At 30.7% G+C, this 17,152-nt stretch overlaps 1 protein-coding gene across 1 annotated transcript in view; it reads right to left on the reverse strand.

Annotated features, from left to right (window-relative positions):
- Positions 1 to 17,152, reverse strand: part of LOC123009401 (calcium/calmodulin-dependent protein kinase kinase 1-like) — a 57,206-nt gene that overhangs the window by 11,877 nt on the left and 28,177 nt on the right. The window contains exons 3-4 of the mRNA XM_044405686.1: positions 16,334 to 16,403; positions 3,700 to 4,162 (exon numbers count right to left, since the gene is read on the reverse strand). Of these exons, the coding sequence (XP_044261621.1) occupies positions 3,700 to 4,162; positions 16,334 to 16,403 (533 nt within the window). The remainder of the gene's footprint in view (positions 1 to 3,699; positions 4,163 to 16,333; positions 16,404 to 17,152) is intronic.

Raw genomic sequence — 17,152 nt, forward strand, 5'->3', positions numbered from 1 at the left:
AATGTATAATAAGTTGCCTATTTTTGCTCCTTCAGGCGGGAACAAATAAAATGTGCACCATGTACAGTTAGAGACAAAATACTTTGGTCGTCAATGTCACTTGAGTGACATTAAATTGTAAAGCATGCTTTAGGACTGTTATCTTTATTTTTAGCTACTGTCAATCATAATTGACAAGTCGTATGTGCATATTTTTTCTCTGTGACTTCAAAAACTTCACTGTAAACTACCTTTTACTGTCATCATGACATTCATAACTGACATTTGACAATTAAACTTTTCTGTCAGTGACGCTATTTTTTAAGTTAAAATGACATTAAACATGACAAGAGTAAAAAATGAGGTTATTAATGTAAAGGTTGTTTTAGAGTTTACATTGTGAAAATGACAATACTGTCCGAAATTTTAATTCCGCAACGAGAGAAATGCACAATTATTCCTGAGGTGACGTTTATATTTGCTATAAAGCACCAAAGTAATAATAACATTTCTCTCTAGTGACGTATATACTATTTTTGCACGACTTGAGTTAAAAAACCCAAGAAATTGGCTGTAATTCTGTTAGCTGTAATAAATGTTTGTTGGTAATGAATGGGAAGAATGCCTTAGTAACGGGAGCCCATATTTGCTCCCGTCGTTATGCTCATTTTGAATTGTGACTTCTGTGACAGTTTTGAAATAAAAAAGTTGATTTCTACTCCCCGCCGTGCAAAAAATTTGTCGTTTCTTGGATTGATTAGTTCTTTCGTTCCTAGTTTCTTTCTCAATAGTAATAATGAAAATACATAAGATCATTAACTAATCTTCTTATACTTTCATCTTTTGTTTTTATTAGTATTTCTTAATTAGCTGGCTAAGATAAATGCGATCAATACGATGGTAAGTCTCTGAAAATAAATAACTTAAGAGTTACTTAGTTTTGTGCCTGGAATCGGGAATGATCGCAAAAAATTATAATAACAAAATGATTTTATTTTACAACAAATACAGGGAGAAAAATTTCATAAGACAAGATATCTACCAGGAACATCGAAAAAATGTTTAAAAAATTCTGTCAAAAAATTTAAACAATAATTTTTTTAATGTCTATTTAATGATACTGATGATCTTGTATATGTTTTTTTATCATTATTTAGGAAAGGTACAAAAATTTGGCAATCAAAGCCACAAATAGCATTAAACAGAGTTACAATTTAGGATACAACTTCCTTGTTTCCTCTTCTAGAAAAAAAAACTTGGAAAATTATTTTTCCAACATAAATAAATAGAGTCAAAGTGCAAAATTTAAACTTTCATCACTTGAAAATTTTTATAGATAGAATTTGTAAAAGATTTTTTTCCATGTTCCTGGTATCTTACCTTATATGGCATTTTTCTCTGGGGCGCGAGTTCTGGTGCACCCCGTATTCTTACAGCACAATCATGAAACATAAATGTTTTAGTTCGTAGTAAAGAATCGAAGCCTCATGGGATTTCCTATACTTATAATATTATGAACTTTTCTAAGGCTTTTGTTTTACTTAAACTATTTTCTCTCTTTCTACACACATTTGATACTTTTATTTAATAATTTACTATGGTTGCTTTTATATTTATTTGAAACTTAGTGGGACTATTCTATAAGGTTTTTCCTCACAAAAAACTGTAGTTAGTTTTACACGTAAGTTGGTCATTTATTATCTGTTTTGCAATGCATAAGTTTTGAGGTTACAATACAGTAAACTGTTGTCCTCATAGCTAATAATATATTACAACCCAGCAGGGATTAATGTCATTAGCACAAGGCACGGCGTAAAATTTTTAGGTGATCAGCGAACGCATGCACTGTGTTGGCTGAAGTGTGGCCAAACTGGTGACGCGAGACAGATAGATTTGCAAGACAAGGAGCACATATGCGGGCCATTCGTTCCCGAAAGTCCGCCTAATAAGGTGTACCTAAAGTGGTTGTTACTTTAGCAATTTTATATTGTTCTAATACATGTTTATACATTTTGAAATGGGAAGAAAATGTTGTGTGCACAATTTTTAAAATGGCCATGCTAAAAATAATGAAAAATGATCTTTATTCCCGAAACCTATCACGGAAAATGTTGGCTAATCGTATATGTAATTCCAAAAAGACCGTATTTTCACTGTAAAGGAAAATAGCTATTAAGACAACTAGAGTTTTGTAGACAGTTTAAAAATCGAGGTCGTAGTTTAGGCTGAGATTTTTAAACTACATAAAAAACTTGTGTTGTCTTCGAGATTTTTTGCAACACTAATATTGTATCAGAAATTTCACTAAATTCAGAAATTATTATAAAGTATGTGAAAATAATGTGAAAATTGACAAAAAATATGCATCAGCGTACTTTATAGATGAAGCGTATTTTAAATAGAAACAGTATCAGGTATTAGTGTTGCAAAGTCACAATGACAATTGATAAATGTCAAAATGTTTTTATGTAAATTTTGACAGGAAATCGTGGTGAACGATTTTTAACTTTAACATTTTTAACATTTTAACATTTTTAACAAAATCTTATTTTAGTTTGTTTTGAGACGTTTCATATAGAATAATTCAATTTAATTAGCTCAATGTTTTAATTTTTATAAAATAATTTTTTGACATCTAGATAACATACGAACTCTCATGCAACATACGTCCTTAACTAGGACGCCTACTTGATAGAACGACTTTTTGATCGCACTGTATGATTTGCCTTAAAATGTTTTGCATAAATTGCAAACTGCAAAATTAATGTGTTCTACCAATCTTTAAAATCATTTTTGCAAATTTTTGTAAACCAAATTATTTTTGCAAAGTATATTTTACAAAGTGTGCAAAATATAGTTAGTTGTTGGTGAACGCAAATGTATTTGGCAAAGCGCAAAGTGTAAAGTTGCAAAGTCGTTGGTGGAATAGGGCTCATGTCAATCCATTGCAGAGTGCATACAAAATAAAAAAAAGCTATATTTAAATGAAGGTGTACACAAGGCAAAAACCAAAATACAGGCAGGTAGAGTGTACAGTCTATTTCATCAGCTTAACTTTTGGAGTACGATGCAGTCTACGACGTATAGCTTCGTGTGAATTTGACATTTGACAGCAAGTAAAACAAAGTTAATTTAAAAAAAAAAACTCAAATTTATGCAGAATATTAGCAACCAAGTATGTGGAGAGTCTTTTATGTTTTGTGTTTATGAAATATTAAATATTACACAAATTGAGTACATTTTGATAGAGAATTTGTAGTTCAACTTGTGCTTCTGACTTACTACTTTCTTATTAAAAATGTTGGCAACAATGTCTCTACAAAGAATCATCTAATACTAGACATAACGAACAAGCCTCGCCTTTGATATTCTCTTTAGCCTAAAGATAATATTCTAGGAATTGTGACATTTTTAATAGGGTATGTTCTATATTTGTCGCATGTATTCTCACAGTGTAAAAAAAGATAGGAATATGGACGTATTTCTGTATTTGTCCCCTAACGTTTTATCGTAGATCGGGATAAGTCCATGAAATGAACTGTATCTTACTTTACAGTATAAAATGTAATATGAAAAAAATTATAAACCATCAGAAATTTTAACTTCGCTTCATGTTTGTCAACATTTTTGCAAACGCAGTGAATATGGTTAGAGATACAAAAGGTATTAGGAACAAAGTTGTAAAGAATTAAATTTTTGATTTTGAATTTTTTCACCAACCTGTCCGATGGAGTCCATCAATTTGTATTGATTGAGTTGTAAATAGGTACCGGACTTTTCAATGGAAACTCTTCTGGACTCTCTAAGCGGCTGTCTTTTCCTATTCGTCCTGGGACTTCCACTAGGACTAACGTAGGGTGAAAAAGGACAATTAGGGTAAATGGGACGTGCGTTATCGACACCGAAACTCTTCGATTGTAATAGCAGTCTGTGGTTAAGAGCACCTTTGACGTGCATTTTGGAGATTTTGTCAGGTAGACAATGTTCCGAAAGATTTTTCAGGGAAGGCACTGCTTTCAATATCACAGGTTCGGGTTGTGAACCGTTCAGGTTCGGCTCGGATCGGGTCACATCATTGGACCGGGTAGGAGTGGCGGGAGATTGGAAAGACGCCGGTGGGTACAGTGAACCAGATGATGGTTCCGTCGTGGCAGGCTTCAAATCCACATCCACCGCAGTGTGCCTGCAATTAATATGAAAATACATAGTAAAAATAAACCATGTTAAAAAATCAAATAATAAATTTAAAAAATGTGACAATCAGTGTACCACATTACTAAATATAAATTTTCTATCTACGGATATTGTTCATGATATGTTTGAGAATAAATTGAAAAGTTCAACCCATCTAGTTTTTTTCCTACTTTCCTACAAATGCATCATCGACCTTAACGAGAATAATTAGAACCTGTTACCAAAATTAATACTTATAAATCGATACCAAAAATATTTTTTATTCACAATCATTAATGTAATATGCCGATTACTAACCTTTTAAAATCTCATGAGGAGTAATACTACTACTTCTCTTGGGCGGTAATATGCAGATTTGCCAACAAAAATACCGGGAATTTTTTCTTTCAAATTGTCAAGTTACGCATAATATTTTGCTAAATTAGAATTCAATTGCTTTTGTAGCAGTTTCTTTTACTTCTGGAGGAGTACACTGCTCCATTTCGACGATTTTAAATCAGATTCACATATTATTTCAATATTTTCTATGACATTTCCGAAATGTCAAAAACCAAACGCTATTTGGATGGCCTACCACGTTTGGATCTTAACTTTGTTAGAATTGTATTTTTACTCAAATTTTTGACTGAAAATAATGTGATTGTGAATAAAAGAGTATACAAACCTCAGTGGTAGTGGCATTAGTGCTTTATCCGATACATAAGCATATTTACATAAGCAATCGGGATAATTCCACATTTACCACCTCGCTTCTAATGTACTATTGAAGTCAAAATATACTGGTACAGAGTGTTACTGTAGAAACTTCTAAAATTCAAATTTTGATTTAGACACTATTTTTGTATGTACTATCTTGCTTCTCACAGTGCGTTAACAGCCTATAGTGTGTTTTATGTTTTTTGTTGATGAAGTGAATTGCTTTCAATATTTCTATCAATTTCCCGAAAATTTTCTCCTAAAGCAAAATTTTACGCCTTACATAATAGTGCCTCTGTCTCCCCTAATTAGGGTACACAATTTTTGATATCACCAATTCAACGCTAAAAAATTACCCCAGATGAAAACTTTCAGAAATTTGGGTCCTCTCCTATATCCTCCTATCTTTTTCAACGTTTTTTCTGTATAAAAAAATCAAAGACAACTTTATGTACAGCAATAAAAAAAATAAAAGAAAAATTTATTACTCCTATATTTTAAAATGTATTCTATACATTCCAACTGCAGTTTCACATGGAAAAGTTCTACTTTCGTGTATACAAGGTGTTTCAAAACTTGCGTCCTAGAGAAAAATGCCATGTGAGATGGAAAAAATCTTTGTTTAGTGTTACTGATAATCTTGTATATTTTTTTTTCCTAATTATTTAGTAAAAATACAAAAAGTTTGTCAATGAGAGCCACAAAATAACGTTAAACATAGTTACAATTCAGGATACAGCTTCTTTGTTTCCTCTTCTAATAGCTTGCATAAAAAAAAACATGTAAAATTATTTTGCTAACAGAAATAAATAGGATCAAAGTGCCAAATTTTAACCCCCATAACTTCTAAATTTTTAAACAGGGTGCATCATAACAGGCGCCCCATTAGAGAAAAATGTAAGGTAAGATACCAGATTCCAATATATATATTTTTTTTAATTCCATCTACAGGGTGTTTTGTAAATTCCAAGTAAGAGAAAATACCAGGAACATTAGTAAAAATGATGTTTAAAAAATTCTATCTGGCAAAATATTTTGACGTTTATTTTTTGACATTTGACTTTTTTTTATGTCTATTTAATGATACTAAGGATCTTGTTTTTTCTTGTAAATAAAAGTTACAAATAACATTAAACAGAGTTACAATTCAGGGTACATTTTTGTTTTCTATTCTAACAGTCTGTAGCTTATTTTTTTTCGTAACTTCGAAATTTTTATAGATAGATTTGTTTTAACATTTTTTTCATGTTCCTGGTATCTTATTTCATTTCACATTTTTCGTTTTTGGTATTTACAAAAGACCCTGTATAAAAATTTCGAGGTTATTGGAGTTTCAATTTTCCACTTAGACTTATTTATTTCTGTTGGAAAAATGATTTTCCAAATTTTTGTCCTACAGGCTATTAGAAGAGGAAAGAAGGAAGCTGTGTCCCAAATTGAAACAATGTTATTTGTGGTTTTTATTGGCAAAATTTTTGTACCTGAAACAGCCTATGTGTTTTAGGGTTAAAATACAAAAAGTTTTCCACATAGTTAAAATCAATTCAAATAAAGCGTAAATTTATTTGAATTCGAAATTTAAACTGTGTGGATTGTATGGCCATCCATGTGTTAATTTTTGTAAGTATGAAATACACAGTAGGTAGTTGTAATTGTCGAAACTCACAAAGAAGTTTAAAAAATTAATTTTCGCTAAAATTCCTTTAATTTGAAAATAAGTTTCCTGTAACATTATTCAGTATATCTGAAAATAAATCATGGTAATCCTGAAGCATTTCAATTTTAAGATACAAATAATAATAACAAAAAATTCGAAAGCAAGAAATGCAAAGCGTGTTCAAGACGGGGCTGTTATGATCGATGGTGATGAAGCAAACATGAGAAAGTAGAAGCGAATTCAATGTTACTTCCCACATTTTTATTCATGCCGAACTCCCGACTTTGTACAACTTTATATCACTTGGATATACGAGGAGTATATTAAATTTAAAAAGTTTACATTTTTTAATTTAATATTATTAAAATTTACGTAGGTTTTTATAGCAACTTCAAATATTACATTTGTTATAAAAAGACAAACATAAAGCTGTTTTAATTCAAATTTTAAAAATAGTATCATAAAATAAATGTTTTAAAATCATTTACATAACAAAATCGTTTTTACAACTTAAGCATCTGGTACAATAAAAGCATTTTTAACATAGTGTAATATTAAAACAGTACAAAAGGTAAATAGAGTAAATCATATGCAGTTTTTAATAAGATGTCACAAATCATTCCATATTCATACAACATACTTTTTATAATGTAATACATATGCAGGCTGTCCTACAGAAACTTTCCCGATGAAGTTTCTCAGTAAATAACTACAGTGTTCTTGAAAAGTACAAAAAAAGTAGATTTTATTCCCTAAAAAACAATTGATTAAATAAATCAGATCTTATCTACCGATTACCTATACAAAACTGGTAATGATTTTTAAGAAATAAAATGTTTTATTTATATTTCTTAAGCAATGAGCGATTAAAATAGCCTACTGCCTCTATCTACATAACAAAACATTTTAGTATACAGTTTTAAGAGAATAGAGAGATAAAATATTAGTTACGTAAGTCTAACAGCTAAAACATACGAGAATATAATACCTATACTACTATCATCCCCATTTATCAGCTAATAATTCTAATTTAGATTCATCCAGATAAGAGCTGTTATAGATTCTAATATCAATTGAAGTTATCTGGATTGCCATTCACACGATTATTATTCATAACCACGTCCACGTCGATTGGAAATTTTCGGACAAACGCCCTGGCGGTGTTGACTTGTTGCGAAACTAATTACTTGTCTTATAAGTTGTTTGTTTAATTTTCACATTGAATCCTATGACGAGTAATTAAAGTAATTGCAGTTATAATGAAGTAACTAAATTTGAGAAATAATTAAATGTAATTGTCAGTTGTTGCACGTGAATGCTAAAACCTACATAAATAAACTAAAATTATGTTGTTGACTAAACCTAATCTAAAATGTGAATAGAAAATACCAGTAGAAGTAGAATTGTACTCTTATTTATACAGGGTGAATATAAATTACGAAAAAAGCGTTTTTTAAATCATTTGCCTTCAAAAAATAATAATTAATATAAATTTAAGTACTTAATATAAAAAATGTGATTGTATTTTGAGAACGAAGTTTTATTTTGTTTTTGAGTTATGCTGTTTTTTGTCAAATTTTATAAAATGCTAAACCGTCAATGAATCATTTTCTGTGCTAAAAATTAAAATTTAAAAATTTCTTACGCCAACATAAAAAACCTTTAAATCTCAAAATGCACAACACAATTTTTGAAGATGTACAATTATTATTATCGTAGGAATTTAATTTTCAACTACATTTTTGAATACTTTGAAACACTTTAATGGTGATGGAGATTTTTAATTTGCTTTTTAATAGCATTTTGATTGTAAATAAATAATTTTTAAAAAGTGTATTGATTGTGTGAATTTAAAATAAAATAAAAAAAATTCGTTACTTCTTCAGTAAAGTACAATACCTATTGCTTATATGTTCTAAAAATATTTCAGTCGTACTACAATGATTTTGATATTTAAGAGAAAATATACAAGATGTTCTGTTTTTATTGTCATAAATTTAAACAGGTGAGGATATTCAGTTTTAAGATAAAAATTTCCTATAAACATGTATCGAAAAATATTATACAGGGGGTGTCCCACGAATAATAATGAGCCCGAAAAATTTTTTGAAGCAACCGAAATTACATTTCATAGAGAACGTGGATATTAAAATATTTCGTTTTAATTAGTGAAACATAGTAATCGTATTTTTATTTTTGACAAATTTCTATCAGTCAAAATGACTTTACTCCAGTTTTAGGAAGTCCGTCTATTTGGATATCACGCTGGATAGAAACGTGCAGTCTGCGAAATGTTTTTCAAACATTCTTCATAAATGAGAATCTGGTTTCATTTCGGCAACATTTAATAGTAATTCTCATCAAATTCTCCAAGGTTTGACATTTTATAAATTAAAATTGAAGTGCTGTTTGGTCACTAGGTTTAATTTATTAAAACTAAATATTTTAATACCCACGTTATCTTTGAAATGTAATGTGAGTTGCTTCAAAAAAATTTTCAGGCTCATTATTACTCGTGGGACACCCTGTATAAGAAGCTACATCCCCTGAAAGGGGTGCATCCTTTAATGGATTTTTTCCAATATTTGAAAAACCATTGCAGATAAAATTACAAAATTTGCTACAACTGATAATTTTTATACCCCCAAACAAATTCTCAGATAAAATGTCGAAATGTTTACTCAGGGGCGTCCCAAACTGGGGTTTAAAGTAAAAAGTACCCTAACTGTTTTAGCTGTTGGTTCTTGCCACTTTCGACCACAAAATTCTAAATTCCACAGTTTTTCACAAAAACTAGATCTCTTGCGTTTTTTTTTTTGATATAACTTGCCGTTTTTGAGCAAAATCAGTTTACAATTTGTCTTACAACCATAAAGAGAATAAAAATTAAAATTTAAATTCGTTTTATTGTTTAAGACGCCCGTGATAACAAATTTTGACAACTGATCTTTGAATTCGTTTAGGTGTTTAAAAGTTATCAGCTGTACCAACTCCTGTAATTTTATCTATTCTGCAAGAGTGGGAAAACACCATTAAAAATGCATCTTTTTCAAGAGGTGTAGCTCGCTTATATAAAATTTATTGATATATATTTATAGAAAACTTTTCTCTTAAAATTAAACATTCTATCACCCTCTATAATAGTTAATCACTTCTGAAAGTTAAAGGAATCAGATCTATTGTATTAAGACAGCTAATTTTATCAGTTAATTTAAGATAAAAATATTCGTCGATTCACATTTGTTGTACCACATTTTACTTAAAAGCAAATAATCTGCATAAACAAGCAAAGTTTTTATTTTGTAACCATTGTAATTTAGAAAGAAAGACAGAGAATAGTATACAAGAAGGAAACAAATGCACATACCTTCAAAAAATTATTTAAATCATGTTACAAATTTCTGTATAAAAACGGAGGATTGCATACCATCTCCTAAAAAAATTAAAAAGCTTTGATAAAACATAACATGTTTACAAGGAAAATCAATTAATTGCACAATTATACATTTTTGGGAAAACGTATTTTTTTACACTATTATGCACAGTACCATAGCTTTACATTAACAACAGATATAGACCTAGTTTTTCATGGCAAAGAAGAAACAAATATGCGAAAATTAGCAAAAATTGGATTTAATTGTTTTTCCTTCTATGCCCACGTATGTCCTATCGGCATCAAAAAAATACAATCACCAACATTCATTTTTTAAATTGTGTAATCAAGTTTTTCCGTCAAATTGACGTCACCAAGTCAGTAGCGTTTCATGGGTTCTGAAATACAGGGTGTCCTGTGTGAAAAATTCATTTTCATTTTCATTCAGAGATGTCTACAAAACTTTCCTCCCAACAGATTAAATTATTAATAAAAAAAAATGGTAAATTTATCAAAAATGTAAAATAATACAATACAGGATGTGCCAGAACTCGGGAACCAGAGTAAAATTTTAAGTAAGATAAGATACCAGGAATATGGAAAAAATCCTATCTGTCAAAAAATTTTGACATTTATTTTTTGACATTTGACATTTTTTATGTCTATTTAATGATACTAATGATCTGGTATATTCTTTTTTATAATTATTTAGGAAAGGTACAAAAATTTTGCCAACAAAAGCCATAAATAACATTAAAAAAATTACAATTTAGGATACAGCTTCCTTGTTTCCTCTTCTAATAACCTGTAGCTTGGAAAATAATTTTTTTAACAGAAATAAATATAGGGTGTTTGAGGATTGCGAGCAAATATTTTAACCACTAATAGGACTCGTCAAAAGAAACAACTTTCGTTATTCCAACTTTTGTCGAAAGCACGTCATTTCGGTGTTAAAATTAAAAATAAATTGAGGCTGAAAACCTGTCCCCGCCTATATCTTAATACGATGTTTACAATAATTCATAAGAAAAAACTTTGGAACGTAAACAGTGTAAAGACAAAAAAATTATCTCTACATTAGGGTAGATCAGTGTCAATGTTAGTGAATCAATACTTGCTATTATAAAAAATTGCTCGAAATGTGGTCATTCATTGGCAATGCACACTTCTTGTACTCTTCGGGCTAGGGAAGCTTGCGTTCGCACACACAGCCCTTCGAAGGTATAAATTTGAGCTGCGTACACTAATTCACTAATTTTTTAATGTGAATCCCCAAAAAAAACACACGTATTTAAATTTGGTGACCGCAGTGGTCATTGGCGACCAATTCATCTCTAGGGAAAATGATTGTTCAATCCATTGGTGACGACTTTGGCATAATCTGATGGAGCTCTACTTGTAAATACCGCATGTGTCGCCAAGGGCACATCCTCCACCAAATCGGGCAACACATTTTCCAAAAAATCTAGATAAACGGCACTAGTTAAATGTTGAGGTAATATGTGGGGTCCAATCTGGTAATCTTCAATGATCGCTGCCCAAACATTTAGTGAAAATCGGTCTTGGAAGTGTGATGTCCGTACACTAGTTAATTTGGCGTTTCAGTAGTTGGCCATAATGGCTTGATTGACAATTTGATTTCAAATCGATGTGCACAATTCACCCGAAGACTAACTAAACTGACACGTGTAAACAAGTAATAATTTTTTTGGACAAAAAGTTTCCTTTTTTTCTGCATAAAAACTTTCACGGTCAACATTTTTACTTCCAGCTAACAAGAACAGACACACTGAACGGTTCGTGAAAATCATAGGGGGAAAATTGCAAAAATAAAATTTGCATACGGAATTTGTTTGGTCTTCAATTCGACTTTTCATAACAAATTCTCTTAGTGATTAAAATATTTGTTCGCAATCCACAAACACCCTGTATATTGAAGAACGCATTTCGTAAGGCAAGCTTTGTAGAACGAGTTTTATACAAAACGAGTTCCCACAAAATATAAGAATTGGTGTTTACATTTTTTTACGTCGATAGTGCAGTACTACAAAAATCATATTTTGAATCTGACTGTAAAAGTTGTACCGATAATGCGCACTTTGTTTTTATTTTTGGTTAACATTTAAAAACACATTTTCGTTTCCAAAACTTTGTATACATATAAAACCTATACCTATATATAAAACCTGACACTTTATTAGATACCTTACTTGTAAACTCTTTCGGAGTCTTCAACCACTAACTAGTACGAACGATATCGCACACCAAATCCTTGTTACTAAACAGAAAACGCGGTGCACATGGTTAACCACCCCTTTCTCCATACTGAAAGCTTCGCCATGCGCGAACAGCTTTCAGGATAGAGTGTGAAAGGACCGGCAATAATTCTCGATGTATCCCATTTTAATCGAGAATATTTTCAGCGCTTAACTTTTCCACCTATATGGTTTGCATAATTAAATCACACAAAAGATAAACGCGTAGTGGAAGTTATAACAAGGCCGGATCTTGTTTCCACGTTGAAACGTATCAAGATCCGAGAAATTACACGTTAATTAAAAGTTTATTAAAGTCGGAAAATTCATTCCAATGCTTCCGGTTAAGAAGACTACGAGAAAGTTATTTGGTGCTAGAGGTAGACGAATTGTTGAAGACTTGACATACCTAGCGGACGAAGTTAGTGAGCAATAATTTATAATAAAGAGAAAATTATTAGGACCATAAACTACTTTATTTGCTACTTAGTTGTTTTGTTGTTGAAGTTGGTTCGGTTGTGGTACGTGGTACAAACAACAAAATAAAGAAGTGCTTATGTACAAAATGATAGTTTAATAGCAAAAATTTACATTCTTCTCAAAAAATATTCACAAAATTATTTTTGTTTAAAAAGTAAGTATTTAAAAATTATTCGTGAGGTAATCTCAGTAGCAGGAAAATGCATTTTTTCGTAGTAGGATCTATTTGCAATTGGGTAGTCTTTATGCTGCAAATGTGTGTTTCTACAAAAAGATAAACATTTTGAAGATAAGCACTAAACATAAAAGAGGTCATCGAGTGTGCAAAACACCTTTGAACCTTCTGCAAAGAAATAAATTACTGTTCATACAATATTAGCATATTCAAGAGAGATCTAAGAACTATTTATTTTCTCACATCACACTTTAAACATTTTTTTATGTGAAGAACAAACTATTATTATCTATAGTAAATGTTTTTATAAACAATTGTCAAAGTATTGTCATGCTGGTATCAGCCATTACAATTTTGTCAACAAGAAATTACCACCTAGGATTTGAACTTTTAGGGAAATTACGTTTCTCATGTTGTTTGTAACTACAATTTTCAGAAGTAATTTTGAATGCCTAGGGTTGTTGACGGTTGACGTTTTCTGTCAACCTCTGATGTCAACTATCTATAAAATTATCCATATAACTTGACAGGTGACTTGACCTAAATTTTCACACTAGTTACGATATCTTTTGTTTGTCACCAGAAACCAACCAAACCAAATTTATGGCAACCTATTTACGAATATCCCTAAATCCTAGGGAGTAACTTCTTGTTGATACGACAATAGTTATTTGATGTTATTAGGTTGGGAACGTAAGATGTCAGCCGTTTTGATATGAAGGCGCTTGCGCTACTGAAACCGCAATTACTTTTAAATTTAAAATAAAAAGTAAAATCAGTTTCCGAATAAGCGGAATAAGCGTACAGAAAAAAGCGCACAAGAAAAAGACGCACAAGAAAAAAAGCGCACAAGGACAAAAGCGCACACGGAAAAAAGCGCACAAGAACCAAAAAAAATTACTTACATTAAAAATTAAATTAAATGACAGAATACTAACTTCAGCTCGGGACTAATACGACAGTTGTATTAGCAACGTAACTAATACGCTTATTAGTCACGGCTGGTCAAGATGTATATAAAAGGTCACTTAGCATCATAGAAACATATACGATAATCCGTGTTTTAGATGTCGGAATAGAAAAACATACTAAGAACGCGACGTCATCATGTACGATGTCTTAGTCAAAAGGCAACTAGATCTAATTTTGACTTTTAAAATTAAAACTACCAAACGTCACAACAATCTTTAAATCGATTAAAGTAAAAAAAAATTCTTTAAAAACGGCATAGAGGAAAAACTATAAGAAATAGTAAAAAAAAAACTCGTTCCATAAAACCTTGAAGCACTCATTCTTTAAAATAATTCGCAGCTACGCCACTCGTTTTTTAAACTTAAATTCGTGCTTCAAGACTGGTCTTATAAAACTTATATACAATTTTCTATTTTACTTCTTTAACAAAGCTATTAACAAACTTGTTTAAGTGCTTTCTAGAGTGTGTTAATAGCCTAGTGTATTTTATGTTTTTAATGTTGGTGACAATGCCGTTGGAAGTCAGTTGTTCCCAATATACTTATCAATTTTCTGATATTTCGGTGGCAAACATGAGAAAATCTTAAGAACTTATTTCCAGGTTACGCATAATGACAAATGTCAGTTCAAATTGAATTTCCCAACGCTTTCATGAATAACACTGGTACATATATGTCACCAACCAATAAACATTCATTATATTTAACTAAAAACGACATAAAAACGAAAAATAGAAAAAATAGTATAAATCACTCGTTTAGAGCATACTCATAATCATCCAAAAAGCACTGGTCTTTGTAACAATTTGACTTGATGCGCCAGAACTCGCGACCCAGAGAAAAATTTCAAGTTAGATAAGATATCAGGAACATAAAAAAATGTTTAAAAAATTCTAACTGTCAAAAAAAATTGACATTTATTTGTTGACATTTGACTTTTTTTATTATGTCTATTTATGATTTTTTTGTATATGTTTTTTTACAATTATTTAATATAGGTACAAAAATTTTGCCAATTAAAGCCACAAAAAACCTTAAACAGAGAGACAATTTAGGCTAGAGCTTCCTTGTTTCCTCTTCTAATAACATGTAGCAAAAAAACTTGGAAAAGTATTTTATTCTTCGACACTGTCAAAATTTACGGTTTTTCTCCCGTGTAAGGAAGTTTTGACAACTGTTAGGCATTTCTCAAAACAAAACGTCAAATTATTTTTAACGATTTAAAGCAAGTTTAAGCCTTGTTGACTCTAATTCGAAGAATAAAATGTTGTATTCCACTCGTTTGAGTGTAAATCGGACGCTTTATTCCACCTCGTGGATGGTAAACCACTCGTTACACTCGTGGTTTAAAAATTCACTCGGTCAAATAAAGAGTCCGATTTACACTCAAACTCGTCGAATAAATAACTATTTCCAACAGAAATAAATAGTCAAAGTGCAAAATTTAAACTCTCATAACTTCGAAATTTTTATAGATAGATTTTTTTCCATGTTTCTGGTATCTTACCTTACATGGATGGCATTTTTCTCTAGCGCACCTGTATATAAAATATGGTTTATAAAACGCCATTTTTCCAATTTGGATGTAAAAAATTCCGAAAAAAAAAAATCGCTTTTAGGAGTAATTCGATTAAGCTAAAGTCATGTACATCTAGTGACTTTAGATTCAGAAGAAGCAAGCATTATTGGTAACAATCAATTTTATTAATAAAAAACTGTTTTTGTCAAAAAAATATTGTTGTTGTTTGACTACTTTTCTACACAGTGATCACAGCGATATTGTTTTCTTTATTCCATTATCACAGAATACTGCCGCTTATCCGTTTAATTCCTGTTAATCTGAAACTTGAGATTGTCTCAGTCCTTTTATTGATGATATTGCGTCTAAGTAGACTAGTCCTGTCAAGTAGTTTTGTGAATATTTTCACCAACAAATAAAATTTACAAAAAATAGCCCAGTAGGTTACTAAAATACACCTATAAGCTGAATTTAGCCAGCAAAAAGAATTATAAGTTACTGATGGTTTATTTGAATACAGTAAATTAGGTTCAACAGACAACTCTTATTGACAGCCGTGGTCTTGCTGAAACAGAGTTTGCTATTATTAAAGCTGCTCGAGCCAGACAAATGGTTGTGCTAATAATTTTCCGCAACTTTATAATTACATTTTACTCTTAAATAAAGATACATTGTTTCGAACAATGTCCATCACAACAAAACGTTTCATTCGTTTTCATGATTAATTTGTTACACTGCACATTTTTGCCTAGCTCCACTTTGCCTGTCATATTCAACAAAATATTATGTTCAAACCGAAAGAAATGCAAAAATGAAAAATTCTTTATTGGTCGAACACTTTTCGTGTGAAAAGTGCTTGGAGAGATATTTGAATCAATGTCCCCACACCTGGGAATTCCTACATTATTCAGTCACAGAGTTCGCTGCTCATATAGAAAAAGATTCTACTAAAAATGGAAATGGAAATTTTAATGCAAAAATAACAAATGACTATGGAAACGTTCCATTATGTGTCATTATTAGTTATTACTCACCTTGGAATATCGCCGATTTTCGGAGGTCTCGTTTTTCGACAAGCGCAGCCTCCATCTTGCCATAATTTTGCTGCAACAAAATTTTTAGATGAGTTTCAGGAAGTTAAAACTTTACCGCATTTGTGATAACAAAATAATAAACATCCTGTACCAATTTTAGTTCACGTAGAATTTTTTGTTTCACAAATGTTTGATAGAGCGATGTCAAAGGTGGCGGCTTTAAGATTTGATAAAGTTGTTTTTTGTTGTTTTTCAATTATTGGTGACCCGGATTTACGTTCGTTATACAATTCTAACGTCACTTAAGTTTTTCAGTCGAAATTATCCTGCAGGTATATAAAAGAGCGAAAAGAATAATTTACGGTTTGTTCTTTTTTTGTACCAGCATATCCTTTATACCCTTTTTCAATTCCAAATCCTCAGTCAATAAATGAACACAATGTTACAAATGATCAATATTTATACAGTTAACGTTAACCTATGGCATTATTATGAGAAATAAATTTAAAATTTCATCCTCACCACTGTTTTGTAATCGCGAATCAATTTATTTTCTGTTTAAGCAAGTAAGAAAATAAATTCTTTATGTATCTAAGACAAAACTGCCCTAAACTAAGTGATAGGAAAATCTGAAAGTGATCCATAATGAAGTTTTTGTGCAAAAATTAAATAATCATGTAATTGCTTGAAATTCTTTTAAGAGTGTAGTCCACAGATTTCTTGGCAATAATAAAAATAAAAATTATTCTATATTTATCTCAAAACTATTGGAAATTTGTAAAACACTTGGCTGCCGAAGTGCATTTTATAAGTGCATTT

Source organism: Tribolium madens, unplaced genomic scaffold (genome assembly GCF_015345945.1).
Source record: "Tribolium madens isolate multiple individuals breed KSU strain unplaced genomic scaffold, Tmad_KSU_1.1 Scaffold_71;HRSCAF=194;Tcas5.2_LG6, whole genome shotgun sequence".
In the NCBI taxonomy this organism is placed as follows: Eukaryota; Metazoa; Arthropoda; class Insecta; order Coleoptera; family Tenebrionidae; genus Tribolium; species Tribolium madens.